This window comes from Callorhinus ursinus, unplaced genomic scaffold (assembly GCF_003265705.2).
Source record: "Callorhinus ursinus isolate GAN/ISIS: 27379988/994484 unplaced genomic scaffold, GSC_fseal_2.0 scaffold12, whole genome shotgun sequence".
Classification (NCBI taxonomy): Eukaryota; Metazoa; Chordata; class Mammalia; order Carnivora; family Otariidae; genus Callorhinus; species Callorhinus ursinus.
In genome coordinates this window covers 40,961,850-40,977,178 of record NW_027397074.1, presented here as the reverse complement: position 1 = coordinate 40,977,178, position 15,329 = coordinate 40,961,850, and the positions used below count along the sequence as shown (strand labels likewise).

Sequence of the window (15,329 nt, the reverse complement as noted above, 5' to 3'; positions counted from 1 at the left end):
GGTGGTGAAATCCCTAAAGAAGCGTGCTTTGGGCCTAGCCATGTACTCTAGAAACATTTCAACAGTTGGGACAAAAGAGAGAAATGATCTCTTTTGGGGCCAAAGACAGAATGGTAAGGAGACCTCAAAAAGAAGGGATAGCTAGAATGTTCTGAAACTCATATCAGTCTGGCTCAACAATCACGATTATTACTGCTACCAGTCTTCATAAGTTTGCTTTCCCACAGAATATAAAGATGAGACAAATGCAGTCCCCCAGTTAGATGTAGACCTAACATCAGTGGTCAGTGTATGAAGAGTGAGTCAATTATAGGAAACAGAAGACAGACTTTCAGAGAGCACAAAAGTGAAGCAGAGGTTCAGAAGAGACATAAAACCGGGGGTGGGGGTGGTTTCAGAAAAGGTTTAATGGAGAAGATGACATTTGAAGCGCTCTTTGAAGGGTGGAGGACATTTCCACAGATGGAGGGGAGAACGTGGGTTCCAGGGTGCTTCACAGAGAGAAACCAGCAAAGATCAATGCAGAGTGGGGTAATTGCAGGTATATTCTATCCCCTAGAATATAGGGTGTGCTATGTGAGCTTTTGGAGATGAGGTGTGAGTGATAACAGCTAAAGTATAATGGAGTGATGTTGGCCGGGTACTGTGTCGAGTGCTTCCCGTGCCTTATTTCAGTCTGTCCTCACACAAGCTTAATACTATCATTTTCTTTTCGGATGAGGCACGACTCAGAAATTTAGTAACACACAGTGAGTGGTAGGTAGAGCTGGAGTCCAAAGCCAGCTAAATTTAACTGAAATGTGAAGGGCTTAGGACTTTTAACTTAGTTCCATGACCAGTGGGAATTTTGAGCCGAGGAGAGACACTGGAATCTTTTGGGGAAGGTGAGTTGGGCAAGGGGAAAGTAAGGTAGATTGAAGTGATGGGAGAAACCTTCAGTGGGGGTCTGGGGTGGACTGGTTCTTGTGAGAACAGGAGAATGGAAAACTAGTTGGGGGTGCTGAGGTGAGGGTCAGGTCAGAGCTGGAATCTATGGTATTGAGAGATCTGGGCGAGGGGGTTGGGGTGGACTATGAAATGGTGGGTGTCCTGGAGTCAGGGAACGCAGCCCAGGTGTCAGCATGAGGGAGTGATGAGTTTGCACTTGAAGTAAGCAGTAAGCTTCATGTTCCAGTGATAAATCCAGGCTATGGTCTGGAGGAGGGTAAAGATTGTAGAATGGGTAGACAGCTGCCTTACTAAAGTCAGGGGCATGGGTGAGATGATCAAGAGCTAAAGCTCATAGAAAAAAGTGGATGAAGGACAAGGCTTTAGTAAATGCCTGTGTGCCTGGGAGAGAAAAAGAGGAGCCAGCAAGCCACACATGGAAGAGGAACGAATTAAGGAGAGAAATGAAATGAGAGAAAAGACCATTCTGTCTTTGGCCCCAAAAGAGATCATTTCTCTCTTTCTTATACATGCTAGAATAAAGTCTGCAGACCTCCTGTCAGGAATGAGCTGAGGCTTTCAAAAAATGTTGAAAAGCTACAGAACAGCTTTTCAAACATATATCCAGAGCCAGATGAACAAATGAAAGTAAACTTGGGTGTGGAAACTTTCTCTTCACAAAACATCAGGAGTGAAAAGAATTATTCCAATTCCACTTTTTGTCCCCCTCTAAATCTATTTTCTAAAGGAGAAGTACTAACTGAAAAGAATTGAATACGCACAAGAGAAGGGGAAATTGGAACCCAAGACAGGGGAAGGGATCGGAAACCTGTACCTAGCTCTGTGAAATGGGTCCTGGGGATCGGTGCAGACCAAAACACACCAGGGGACTGAGTTACTTCAGTCTTCACAGAGCCTTTGAGAGTGGACTGTGCTGGATAAAAGAGAAGGCAATGGGTTCTCAGTGGGTAGATGCTGTCAAGATTAGTATGGAAAAAGAAAGGAAATTTCTGAAAACTCTAAAGCAGGGGTTCTCAATCCTGGCTGCACACTGGAATCTACTGGGGAGCTTTTACCAAGCTATTGCTGCCCACGTCCTATCCCCAAATTTCTGATAAATGGCTGTAAGGTCTTTATACCACCCCTTAGGACATTCCGACAAGCACCCGGGGGTAAGAGTCACAACTGCATACCGATGAGTTACGTCCATCCACTGCAGAATTCTCTAATGCAGTATTACAAAGCAGGTGAACAGTATACATTTAGAAAAGGAGTTAAGACGAGACAGGCTGGATTATTCTAGTTTGCCCTTGTGGTTAGGTTAGTGGATCGTAAAAATGAATCAAGAATTAAGAACATCACTGATAGAGTAGATCTTATTTCTACCAGCTGACACCTGAGGATTGGGTCGTCCTCGGCTCAGGAACTCGTCTTGGGGGAGACAGGATGGAGCAGTAGGTGAGATCTACAACCTTGGGCGCCACGGGGAGGGGGAACGGTGAGAATATGGCACTGCTGAGGAGGACACAGCCTGATGAGGTCGCACCAGCCGCAAAAGCCTTTATCCGGAGGGAAGTCGGCAGTTAGGAGCAGGGGGGGTAAGTGCCAAGAGTGGAGCCATGTGATCAGGAGTAGGGAATCTGCACAGGTGCAAAGCCCTGGGCACCAGGACGGCCAGCTGGTATTGCCAGACAAGAGAGTTTTTGGGTAGCAAGCTCCTTTCCCACTTTCTTAAGGAGGATGTCAGACTTCTCCAAGTGTATTGGAAGTACTCACTAAAGTATCTGTCTTGTGATATCCTTGTGAACGAGGTGGAAAACTAAGGTCTGAGTCAAGAGCTTCTTTTCTGGTAAAGGATGGGACTCATCTAGGTGTATGACGTGGAATTTTCATAATAATCATTTGGGCAAAAAATCATAATCATTAGGAAATTACCTCTACCTCCTTCCCCATGTCTGCGTGCATGTGCTCTGTCCTAGAAAGCCTGCCATCTTGGAGCCGTCCTGTACCCTCAGAAAGGCTAGTGTGAGCAGCTGTGGCCACTGGGACCTCCCCCAGTCGTCCGGTCCTTTTCCTTTCTTCACCGACAGGTACCCTTGATAGGCTGCTTTCCGACTCTGTGAGCTGTTTGTGTGGCTGGCCCTCCCTCCCCCTCTCGCTTTTCCAAGCATCTCTGAGGCATGTGGGTAGTCAGGCGGAGGCTGGGGCTCCCCCACAGGATAACATGGGGCCATCCTGGGGGGCGAGGAGAAAACTGCCCACTCTCAGGACGGCTTGCCAATAGCAGTTTGTATAACTTTCTAGCTAAAAAACAAACACATTTTTTAAAATTTAAATGTCTTATTTCATAAAGTATTTGAAGTGGTTCCCAAGAATACACACATTCTCCAGGCAAATAGGTGGGTAGTTGAGAGAATTAGAGCACAGTGACAATAAGGTAAGCCAGGCACACGGAAAGGCTCATCTTCACCCCGGTGGTTCTCTGTCCCTCCTGGCACCCCAAACAAAGAGGGACACATTCTCACATATAAATTCCTGGGTCCAAAACTGAGAACACGCCAGTCATTTAGGAGTGGCACTCTGATCCTGAGACCTGGCTATTTTCCTATCAAGGTCCTTTAAAGAAACCCTGGTGCACGTTGGTATGGCCATTTGGAGGAGCAGTTTGGAATACCCAGCAAAACTAGAACTAGTTCTACCTTAAGCTACAGTCGTTCCGTGTGTTTTAGAAAATCACACCGCAGCCTCACAAGGAGCAGGCCTTGCAGCTCTGTTTTTAAGAGCAAAGAATCAGAGATGACCTAAAGGAAGAATAAGTTAAACAAGGCATAGTCATACCACGAAACAGTGTGACACGAATGAGCTAGAGTGTATGTGTAATGATTACAAGTGAAAATCAGCCAGCTGCAGAGAGAAATGTATGGTATTGCCCTATTTATCGGGCACAAGTTTTTAAAAGCCAGAAGAGTAGATACAGAATATTGTATAAATAAGGATGGAGACCTATTAAGGCTGGGTGGTAGGAATGTGGATATTTGCAAATATCCTTTTTATTTTTCTGATTCCAAGAGAAAAGCAGCCTCTGTGATGTTGTGCGCGAGAGTGACCTCAGCCACCATACACTGGCTAGCTCATCGAGAGGTGACTGCCCCCCTGTCACCGTTTGTAGGCTTTTGTATGCATTAACTCACCTAATCACCTCAACAACCCCTTCGGGGAGATCCTTTCATTATTTCCATTTGTCACACGGAACACTGAGGATCTAGAGAGGCTAAAAATTTGCTGAAAGCCACTTAGTAAGGCTGGCTTTGGACCCAGGCGGTTTGAATCCAGAGCTCATGGCTTTAATTACTACACCACTCTGTAAAACCCCCTAGGAGCATCGGGTGGGTTGGTTTATTTTTATGTATATGATCTCTCTTACTGTAGGTGAAGGGCATGACCTAGAGGGCAGTGCAGGCAAAGTCATTCTTCAGAGGTGAGAACAGTCCAGTTTGACCAACTTCTCCATCTGATGATCTGGTTTGAGCTACGTTGCACGCATTATGTTATCTTTCTAGATCATTACTGAGGCCCCTCCACCCTGGATCCGCATCAGAATCACCTGTGGAGGTTTTAGGAATTTCAAAGCCTGGCCCTACCACGAATTCCACCATACCAGATCATGGGTAGGGCCTGGTCATCAGCATTTTTAAAAGCTCCCCACATAAATCTGATGTGTAGTCAGAGTTGAGATCCACTGCTCTCCAGAGTCTGGACAGTACAACATTCAGGATTATGATATTTGGCAAGAGCCTGCAGGGTGGATATTTCGTGTTGAGGATCAAGGACAGATCCATATATGGTGACTCTTGTGATCAGACTGCAGTTAATGTCTCATGAAATTCAGGAAAAGGGAATGCATGGATCTCCACTGACCCCACCACATCCACTTGGGCCTTTGCAAGATAGGATCTGTCTGTCCCACTAATGTCTTCTAGTTTTCTGGAGGGTGGAGAAAATTTGCCATGGTGATTAAGCATGGGAGTGGGGACTGGAAGCACATGGATCTGGTATTTGCCATCCCTGGCTTAAAGGAATCGTTAGGCAACAGGACAGAATCTTCCTCAGAGGAGAGCTCGGGGTCTATTCTAGTCCTGGACAAAAGAGAGTTTTGGCTTCCTATCTACTCTGCTACATCACAGATACACAAATAGCAGGACTGGCTCCGGGTAAGATAAGAGGGGTTAAGAATGACTGGCCCAGGGACACCTGGGTGGCTCAGTTGGTTAAGCGTCTGCCTTCGGCTCAGGTCATGATCCCAGGGTCCTGGGATCAAGCCCCACTTCAGACTCCTGGCTCAGCAGGGAGCCTGCTTCTCCCTCTACATGCCCCTGCTTGTGCTCTCTCTTTCTCTCCCTGTCTCTCTGTCTCTGACAAATAAATAAATAAAATCTTAAAAAAAAAAAAAAAAAGAATGGCTCCATCATACACAAAATCCCATGGGGGAATGTGTCACATGTACAGGATATCAGGCCCATTCCCAGATATTCTGATTCAGTCCATCTAAAGTGGAGCTTCCAAAATCTGCATTTTAAACAAGAATCCCGGAGACTTTGAAGAAGGTGGATCTGGACACTTTGAGAAATTGGCCATGACTGTACAGTTAGGGGGATTACTGTGCGTGGGTTGGCAAATTTGAACCCAGAAATGCCAGTGAAGAGATAAGTTAGCATCAAGCTATGGAGAGGATTTCAGTACCCTTGTGCTCTTCTTAGTAAATCTTCTAGTATAATTTGTTAGATGAGGACAGAATTCACAGGCCTAGGCAATCTGAATGCCTCCACAAAGGAAAAGCCGGCCAAGGCCACTGAATGGCAATTGGTCTCCAGAAATGTCTCGACAGACTGGAATCGGGGGTCAAAACTGATGTGAGGAAAAACAATAATAATAATAAAAAAAAATAGGCAAGTCATGAATTTCAGCTAAAGGAAGGAACGGAGTCCTGTTGCAAGAGAAAAGCCCAGCTTCTCCACAGTTCCTACCACATCGGAGTCCTGGAGAACGGTAAGGACAGCAAGTGCTAGAGAGAGGTGTGGGTGTCCCCAGATCTCAGACACACATAGGCCGTGGTTACAGTTGTGTGTGTACATGGCTAGAGGCCAGTGCTCCCCTCCCTCCTGCTCTAGCCAGACCACACCTGGAGCTTTCTCGAGATCTGGGCACCCTTTTCGGGGAAGCACAGACAAATTGAAGGTAATCGGAGCTGGATGGCTGTGATCATAAGGATCACATAAGACAAGGCTGATGAAAAAGTGACTGGTCTGGAGAAGAAAAGATTTGCTGGGTGGGACGGGGGAGTGGTGGTGGTTCCAGGACAGGGGTTGAGGAAAAAGACATTCTCATGTCAGAGGGCAGGTCTGGGAGCAGTGTCTCCTAGTGAGACAGATTTCAACTCTAAATGAAAAACTGTCTAGGACAGACTTCTGTGGAGACGAGTTTGGCTGTGAGCCTTGGTACTCATCCCTCCAGGAACAGTCAGCAGTGTCTCTGGATCAAGCCAGCCATCCAGGGAGTTAAGGCAGATCGGCCGGCATGACACACAGACGTCCAGGAGCAGCTATTTGAGGGCGTTGTGGTTAGAACTAGCTTCCAGAAACCTCTGATCAATTTATGGATCTTAGAGGCAAATGACCAAAGCCCTGCTATTGATCATGTAACATCTTGGAAATCAGGGTGTTTCAGCAGGCATCATTTCTAAAAAGATGCACATCTGGGATTTGAAAAATTTTCTTTTACCAAAGACGACTGGAAGACAAGAAATGGATATTCCATTATGAATTTTTTTTTTTTTTTGGTGTTGACTGGGGACATAATTCTTCTATATATGTTACTGGGAAATTTTAAATTAACTGGAACTATATGCCATCTGGCCTTCCTTAATGCAAGTTTTCCAGGATGGAAGGAAAACCTGTTTCTCAGCCACACATGACCAAGTGTGTGAGTGCAGGCCGCCAGGCCTAATAGAATAATAAATAGCTATGTTATATGCCACTGTTTCAAACCCACTAGTTAATATTAAGTTGCTTTCTTGGACAACCAATGGTGACGTATAATGTGGCTTTTATCTTTTTGCATTTATGTCTTATTCAAAGTAAGCATGCTGCTTTGATGGTTTAAAAATCTGTTCACGCTTGTGCTACAGATTTGGGGAAATGTTGATATGTTTTAAAATTCTGTAGAGTCCGTATTTGGTTTTGGTTGCAAGAGGAGTATAGGATCTTATCTGGTGCTGTATATGCCACTTCCAGGAAGCCAGGAGAGGAAGAAATGGAACTAACATCTGTTGAGTGTCTATTCTATCCACAACCACACATCTTGTCCTCATTTTTCATTTAATCATTGTGATGCCCCATTTCCTACATAAAAACCCTAAAGACCAGAGACGTCACTCCCATCTGTCAAGGTGCACAGAGTTTGTAATGAGGGAGCACCAAATTCAAACAGGTCTGGCTCCTTCTGAGTCACATACATCTTGGTCTGTACATCTCCTTTACATCTTTTCCCAAACTCTGTATTCTTTTTTTAAGTGAAAATGGCCAAAATAAGTCTTAAGATCAGTCTTTGTGGCCAAAATGCTTGGCAGTGCCTTGATCATTTGTTCTTCCCCATTCTTGGTAGAAATCAGAGTTCTCTTTTCCCTAATGGAAGCCCCGTGCACTCATGTCTCATGCGTTGGACTTTTAGTTAGAACACCATCTTCACCTGGGCCATCAGCTTCCAAGGTGAGTAGCAATGGTGAGAAAGGACCTGGCTCATTTCAGAAGCACAAGAAGGGCATTTTTAAAATTTATTTCTTTATTTTTAAAGATTTTATTTATTTATTTGACAGAGAGAGTCATAGCGAGAGGGAACACAAGCAGGGGGAGTGGGAGAGGGAGAAGCAGGCTTCCCGCCCAGCAGCGAGGCCAATGCGGGGCTCGGTCCTAGGACCCTGGGATCATGACCTGAGCCGAAGGCAGACGCTTAACAACTGAGCCACCCAGGCACCCCAAGAAGGGCATTTTTTAATTGACCTAACTACATTAAGCTTCTCATACCTGTTGGATTCGGCTACCAGGTGGTTCGTTGAAATGAAAGCGGGTCCCGCACTGACTTGTGTCATGCATCAAACACTTGTCTTAGGTAGAAGGCACAAGAGCAGTCATGCAGCCCGTCCCTGTGAGTTTGGGAAGTCCCAGCCGTCTGTCTATAGGGCACGACAGGTACCTCCAGACAGGTTTACTTGGGGCAGTTATTACAGCATTCAGCAGGATTGCCCCCCCCCCCCACCTGTCAAATCAATGGCCAAGGGATGGAGGAACCTTCTGAGGAGGCGGCAAATGTTCTATTTCTTGATCTGGGTGGTGATTATTTCACTATTTGCAAATGTAAAATTTCATAGAGCTGTCTTAGTGCTTAAGACTTATTCACTTTACAGAAGTTATGTCTCAGTAAAAAAAATAAGGGGGGAAATGAATTACTGGCCTTAAGTTGTTCACAGCGTCTGAGCAGGGAAACTATTATATTATATTTTATACAAGCCCCTTGAGTTAGAGGTTTTCCATGGAAAACCTCTCCACTGGGAGAGGAGAAAGCACCACAGCTCTTTCAGAGGTACCCTCATCATCATCATCCACATACCCCTGAATCAGCGGCCCTGGCCCCGGCCAGTATCTGTCATGCCTAAGGGCTTTGTCTTCCCCATTTTACTAGGTCAGCACTGTGAAGTCAGCTAGTTGGAGTAGGAGACACCAGTCTTCCGTGTGACTCCTCCTTGTTGAGGTCCTCTGTCTTGGGACTCCTGTCAGGGTCTTCCCTCTGAGGACCCGCCGGTAAGCCCTTAGGGCCCCCTAGGTTGACACAATAACTACCTCATTCCACATGACCACCTCATTCCTGGGACACCTTAGTCTCAGGCCTCTGTTGCCTTTGTGCTCTATTCTACCCTGTTTTAAGTACTTCCTTTTCCCAGAATTTGATCTCTTTTGCCCTTTAAGCTGTAAGTGGACTGAATTTTAACTAATGATTTTAACTGAATTTCTGATGAGGCTAGGCTGGAAGGTTCTGGGGGATGAAACAAGATCTGTTTCCCTAGGTGATAATCCCAGACTCACTCGGGGATGGATGTTGGGGCTGGGGGGGAGGAGGGGGGAGGGGTTGGAGTCACACCATTTCTTCTCCCTGGAGGGGAAGAAGAGGCACTGTGGTACTTGCGGAGGCCTTACCTCAAAGTACCAACTTAAATTATGGGGTTTTGGCCTGCCCCTAGCCCTGGCTCTGGTAGCTCACTCCTCCAAGGTGAACTTTGGCAGAGCTAAGCGATAAAGGTGACCCTTTATATCAGTTGCCTCTGGGACAGGGTTATTGTGTTTCTAATTTGGCAGTTTCAGAATTGCTGACTCTTTATTGCCCGAGTATTCCTTTCTGCCCCTTCTGCACATGTTACAGACCACCCGCTGTCCCGCACTCTCCCTGTCAGAGCCTCCACTTTTAAAAAAACATGACAAAAATACTGGTGCGCACACACACACAAACCCTTTGTTGGTATTCCCGATCCACTGTGGAATCGGTTGTCGTGGCAACGGCTGCCCCCGCACACAGTTCATCTTTTGGGGTTCCCGTCATGTTTTCTTTTCCCTCTCTTTCTTCAGCGGCAACAGCCAACGTGCTATTAAACCGACTATTAATGTATCCGTACAGCCTTTCTTGGCAGTTTTGAACTCGACTGCATTGACTTCTAACTTTGGGTCCAATTAGTCACGCCCCATAAGTGAAGCTAACTTTGTGAAGAGGCTGGTGTTGGTTTGGTTTTAGTCTTAGTTATTGTTGGATCCAATATGTATGCGTACAGAGATTTGGGGGGTTTCTATGAAAGCAACATGCGAATTGAGTTCTCCAGCTACATGTACCTTAATTTTATTTTCTGACATGATATTTCTCGTTGTGCTGGTTTTAGTTGATGGCTTTAGCATACTCATTTTTTTGTTTTTATTTAAATTCTACTTAACATACCGTGTAATATTAGTTTCAGGTGTACACTGTAGTGATTCAACACTTCCATTACAGCGTCCGGTGCTCGTTAGCATACTCATTTTTAAAGAACTAAGTGTTAATGAAAGGCATAGGAGATTGGGTACTTAATAATTAACCAAAGGTTTAAAATAATATCTAACTACCTGGGTCCTGGACAATTATATAACATGCTTCTTTTAAAATTAAGACTGTGTGAGCCCTAAGAACCAAATAGATTGGATATATATATATATTTATTGTTGTTAACATGTTTGGGAAAGTTACAGAGTTTATTTGAACTTAGTGTGTCAAATAAAAGGCTGGCCTTGTGAAGCCAAAACCAAACATGTTAGTCACCCTTAACTCAGGGCTGTGGATGAAGGCAGTGGTTGAAGGAAAGGGGCAGGGCCTCTGCAAAGCTGGCTTACGATGTGCTCCCTCCTGAGTCTTTCTGGGCAGCTCCTCAGTTCTGCTGGGTCCCAGAGTTGGGCAGTAACTGTTATCACCAGGCCCGGCTATTAAAGCGTGCTCATTTCCAATACCAGGTTAAAGGCCTGGCATCTAGCCTGAATTCAGTCTCTTGCCAGCTGCGTGATTGGGCAAGTTACCTAACTTCTCAGAGACTCCATTGTTTCCTCTGGAAAAGAGAAGAGAATCTCCTCCCATCAGAGACTGTCGATTAAGTGAGATCATGTGTATGGGAAACTCTTACTATAGGACCTGGCGGTAGGTAGTGTGGACTCAAAGATGATAATTGTTTCAATTACTAGGATACTGTAGATGATGTGGGAACTGTTTTCCTTCATAATTTTGTCACTCTTTGTAATAGTGTTTTTAGAAGATGTCTCCAAAACCTTTGGTAGAACAAATCTTCCACCCCATCCCTCCAAAAAAGTTTTTTTAAATTATACTATAATATATATAATATAAAATCAATTTTTAACCATTTTCACACATACAATTTAGTGACGTTTAGTCACAGTGTTGTACAACTATCACCATTATCTAGTTCTAGAACATTAATCACCCTAAAAGGAAACCTCATAGCCATACCCTATTTTCCAATTCCCCCAGCCCTTGGCAAACACTGCTTGGCCTTGTGCCTCTATGGATTTGCCCACTGTGGTTATTTCATATAAATAGAAACATGCATATGTGGTCTTTTCTGTCTGGCTGCTTTCACTTAGCATAATGTTTTCAAGGTTCATCCCTGTTGTATCATGTATCACTGTTTCATTCCTTTTAATTCCTAAACAATATTCCATTGCATGGATATGCAGTCTTAGTCCATTTGGGCTGCTATAACAAAGTGCCACAGACTGGGTGGCTTAGAGGCGACAGGAATTTATTCCTCACAGTTCTGGAGGCCGGGAGCCCAAAATGAGGCTGCCTGCACGGGCAGAGGGCCCTCTTCGGCTTGTAGACTTACTGTATCCTCACATGGCAGAAGAGGCTAGGGAGCTCTGGGTCATCTTCTTTATAATTAATTCCATTCATAAGGGCTCTGCCCTCAGGACCTAAGTACCTGTCAGAGGCTGCACCTCCTATTGCCATCACATTGGGTTAGGATTTTTAACACATGAATTTCAGGGGGACACAAATATTCAGACGGTGTATGCTGTCTGTTCATCAGTTGATGGACGCTGGGTTGTTCCTACCTTTGGCTACTGCCAGTAGCTTTACTATGAACCTTCTTGTACAAGTTTTTGTTTGAACACCTGTTTTCAGTTCTTTGGGCTATGGACCTAGGAGTGGAATTGCTGGATCAGATGATAATTCTGCTTAGCTTTTTAAAAAAACTACCAAACTCTTTCTAACTATGCTGTACCATTTAATACTCCTACCAGCAATGCCTGAGGATTCCAGTTTCTTCCAATACTTGTTATTTTCCATTTTTTTAAAAAAATTATACTTATCATTTAGCAGGTGTGAAGTGGTATCTCATTGTGGTTCGGGATGGTTTTTTATAGTACTGATTTCGTATGTGTCTGGACTCAAATTTTCTTACTACTGTTTTTAATTCTGGCATATTGCAAAGCTACATGAAAAACCACCTATACATAATTTCCAAGAAAAGATGGGTGTAAAGCATCTTTTCCTTCACAGCTCCTGATGTAACTATGCATCATGGCTCTGTAATCTGTACTGTAGACAAACCACCTGCAGACAGGGCTAATTACAGATGGTGTCTGAGGCCTCTGACCTTCTCTGTAATCCTTTTCTTTTGCTTTTAGAGATTTCCTCCGGGTCATCCAAAATGCCTTTAAACGTATTGGATAAGAACTGAACCACCTGCCCGTGTGCGACTTCCGTACTCTCAGCTCCACTGTCTTCTGATGGCATTTTGACTGCATCGAGACCAAGTGACCCACTGCTCATGATGAGTGACGAGAAGAACCTTGGGGTGTCCCAAAAACTGGTCTCACCTTCAAGGAGCATAAGCAGCTGCTCCTCCAAGCAAGGAAGTCGACAGGTAAAGTTTAACCAATGCAAATTTTAAGATGCAAATTTATACTAAGAAATTGGCAGATTAAGATGTGTGCATTTACTTGGGACCTCCTGTTTCTCAGTGGAAGAGCGCTTGCTTTCAGCCATATCTTAATTGTATGAGAAGAGTAAACTTTAGGTGCTTTTCATAATGCAGCTTGGGTGCTTGCCCGATGGGAAGGAACTGTATTTGGCTCTTTGCATTATTTTATCCGATCCTTGCAACTGTCTTCCAACACATATAGGAATATCCCTATTTTCTCCATGAGGAAGCTGAAGTCAGACCAAGTGAGTTCTTCGCCCAAGGATACACCGCTAGTAAGTGGCAGAACAAGAAGTCAAAACTCAGTCCAACTCCAGAGCCCACACTTTCCTTTGTACCCTACTACCCAAAACAAAGGAACAGTCACTGTTCCAGTAAGTTTAATATCCTCCTGCCCTCCTCTTCCTTCCCCTTCCCAAGCCTTTTATGACCGCTTCCCCCACAGATTGCCACGTGGGTGACTTTGAGTCTCCCCTGCTTTCTTTCTCCACTGGATAAGGGAATCGAAGCCACAGAGAAGTGGGCAAAAGAAATTCAGTAGGAAGAAGAAAGAAGTGAAGCAAAGACCTGGATAATTAACTCCTATCTAAGCACCAGCCGTAATGATATGTTGTTTCTTGGTTCTCTTTCTAATACATCTCCGTTGGCAGAATTTGCTGGCTTTAGGTCAGTGGTGGTAAATGCATGTTCATCATTCTTATTCTCTCACGTTCAGTGATGTAGCGAGTGGGCTGTCAGGAAGCTGTGGGTTCCCGACCACAGTGGTCTCTGAGCCTTTTCAGCATCTGCCGGCTTTTTTCCCCCCACCGGAAGCGCTGGCCCAAGAATTGGCCCCAAGTCCTTGGTTCCATATTTGGAAGCAACAGTCCAGCAACCTCCCACCTCAGGCACGTCTGCACGTTTCTGACACATCGTAATGTGTCTCTCCATGTGAACATTGCCTGGGACAGGGAGCTTGTTCCTTCACAAGGCCGCTTCGTGTCACTAGAATCTACGATTCTAGACAGATCAGATTTTGCCCCAGCCTGGACATTTGGGGTACCCTCCAAGATGCTCCTGTGAGGGGTTAGGAAGAAAAAAATTTTTAGCCCTGTAATCACTTCTGTCTGGGATTTAAAAAAAAAAAAAAAGACTAAAAACTAGTCCTTGGCTTAATGCATTGTGGCCCCTTTGGAGTCCTGGCTTCAGAAGGGTGGCTATACACTCACCCTGCTTGTCAGCTTTCCACGGGGGTGTTTCTCTCCCTAAGCCGAGATTCTGGTTGGGATTAGAGCCTGAATGTGTGAGCTTTCCCTCACCCTTTGTACCTGGTAGCATCTCTTGCTATGTACTTCTTGGATAAAGAGAAGGAACATGATTCATTTAAACCGCCAGTGCTTATAACACCATAGGAATTGGAGCAGTGCTGTGACATTCTACAACTGAATACTATAGAAACTCTTTTGGTATGTTATTTGAATTGATTAATTTGGTTTTCACAGAGCTGCTTTTGAGCTTGTCATGAAAAGTGAAAGGAATGTGTGTGATGCCTCCATTTTTTTTCTCACTTAGAATGGTTGACCATTCAGCTATTCATTCATCAAATGGTCATCTTTTATATTTAGGCTCTCCCTCTTTAAGGGACATGTAATGTAGCTTTGTAAACATAAACACTTCTGTGGCAGAGCAGGTGGAGAATTTAATAACTTTATTCCAATCCTAGACTGAATCTAGTTATAAAGGCCATGTTTAATTTCAGGGACCATTTTCTTACTCTGCCCACTTTCCCATCCTTTTGTCAAAGAGAGGTGTTCTGTTGCAGGAATGGCTTAGGTTTTCCATCCATATCGTCCATCTTGGCAAGCTGTGTCCGTTCTGCCATCACAAGCTGTCCCAAGATTGTCTTTCATTCTCTAAAGGTGCTGGGGAGGTACAGGAACCTTGGAAGTTCAACCTTCATGGCTCTGAGGGAACGGAGCCGTACCCCATGGTCTTGCAGATGCTAAAGAGAGTGATGCTGTGTTTCCAGTCACTTCTCTGGAAAATACAAGTTCAACACTTAAAATGTCAAGATTTATAGAATAAGAAATTAAATGTGAGGAATGTTGAACTCTACCTGATAAAGATAATCTGTGCAACAACCTACTCGTTTTTAAAGCTCCAGTTTAAAGTCACTATTAGGCTGTTTTTTTTCATTTCATGGTGGGGGCAGGGGGTGGATAGGCCTGATGTTGACTGTATTGGACCCTCTTTAATGCTGGTTTTTCTTCTGTGCTTTGGGATTTTGCTTTAGAGTATCATCTTGAGTTTGTTTCCCCATGTTCTTTCCTTGCACTCACCCTGCCCCATCTAGGGATTTGCTACTATCTGCTGCTTATCTCCGAGGACCCCAACCCAGAGTCAAGGGTTATATTTGCTCTTGGGGGCTTCTGTTCCACGTCAGTGATAGAACATCCAAGATCCACCACCAGGTCAGCACACTTGGCCCAAGTCTGGTTGTGAGGCTGTGTCTGCCTTCTGCCACCTCCCTGGATAAGGCAAGTTTTAAAGCCCCCTTTCATTGTGTGGAGCTCCCCCTCAGCATTTGCTTATTTCCAGCAGTGAGGCTAGCTCAGGTCCCAGCCTTTTCCTGTGGACATTTTTAGCCCCAATAGCCCACAGAAGTAGGACTCCTGGACACTTCTGTCTACAGTTTCTTTTGCATTTCTATTTTGTGTTTGATCCATGGAGATATTTAATTTTTTTTTTAATCACACACACACACACACACACACACACACACAAGCCCCTACATGTTTGTAACTTTGTGTATTTTTGCTGTTTTAGAGCTGGGGTGGTTATAAGAGAGGGGCACTGAATG

The 15,329-nt window shown here is 44.6% G+C and overlaps 1 protein-coding gene across 7 annotated transcripts in view; it reads left to right on the top strand.

Moving 5' to 3' along the window:
- Positions 1-15,329, top strand: part of OSBPL3 (oxysterol binding protein like 3) — a 173,154-nt gene that overhangs the window by 73,541 nt on the left and 84,284 nt on the right. For all 7 annotated transcript variants that reach the window (XM_025873042.2, XM_025873043.2, XM_025873039.2 and 4 more), the window contains exon 2: positions 12,195-12,433. Coding sequence is in view for 6 of the 7 variants with exons in the window: in XM_025873043.2 (XP_025728828.1) it covers positions 12,338-12,433 (96 nt within the window). In the remaining variant the exon portion in view is untranslated. The remainder of the gene's footprint in view (positions 1-12,194; positions 12,434-15,329) is intronic.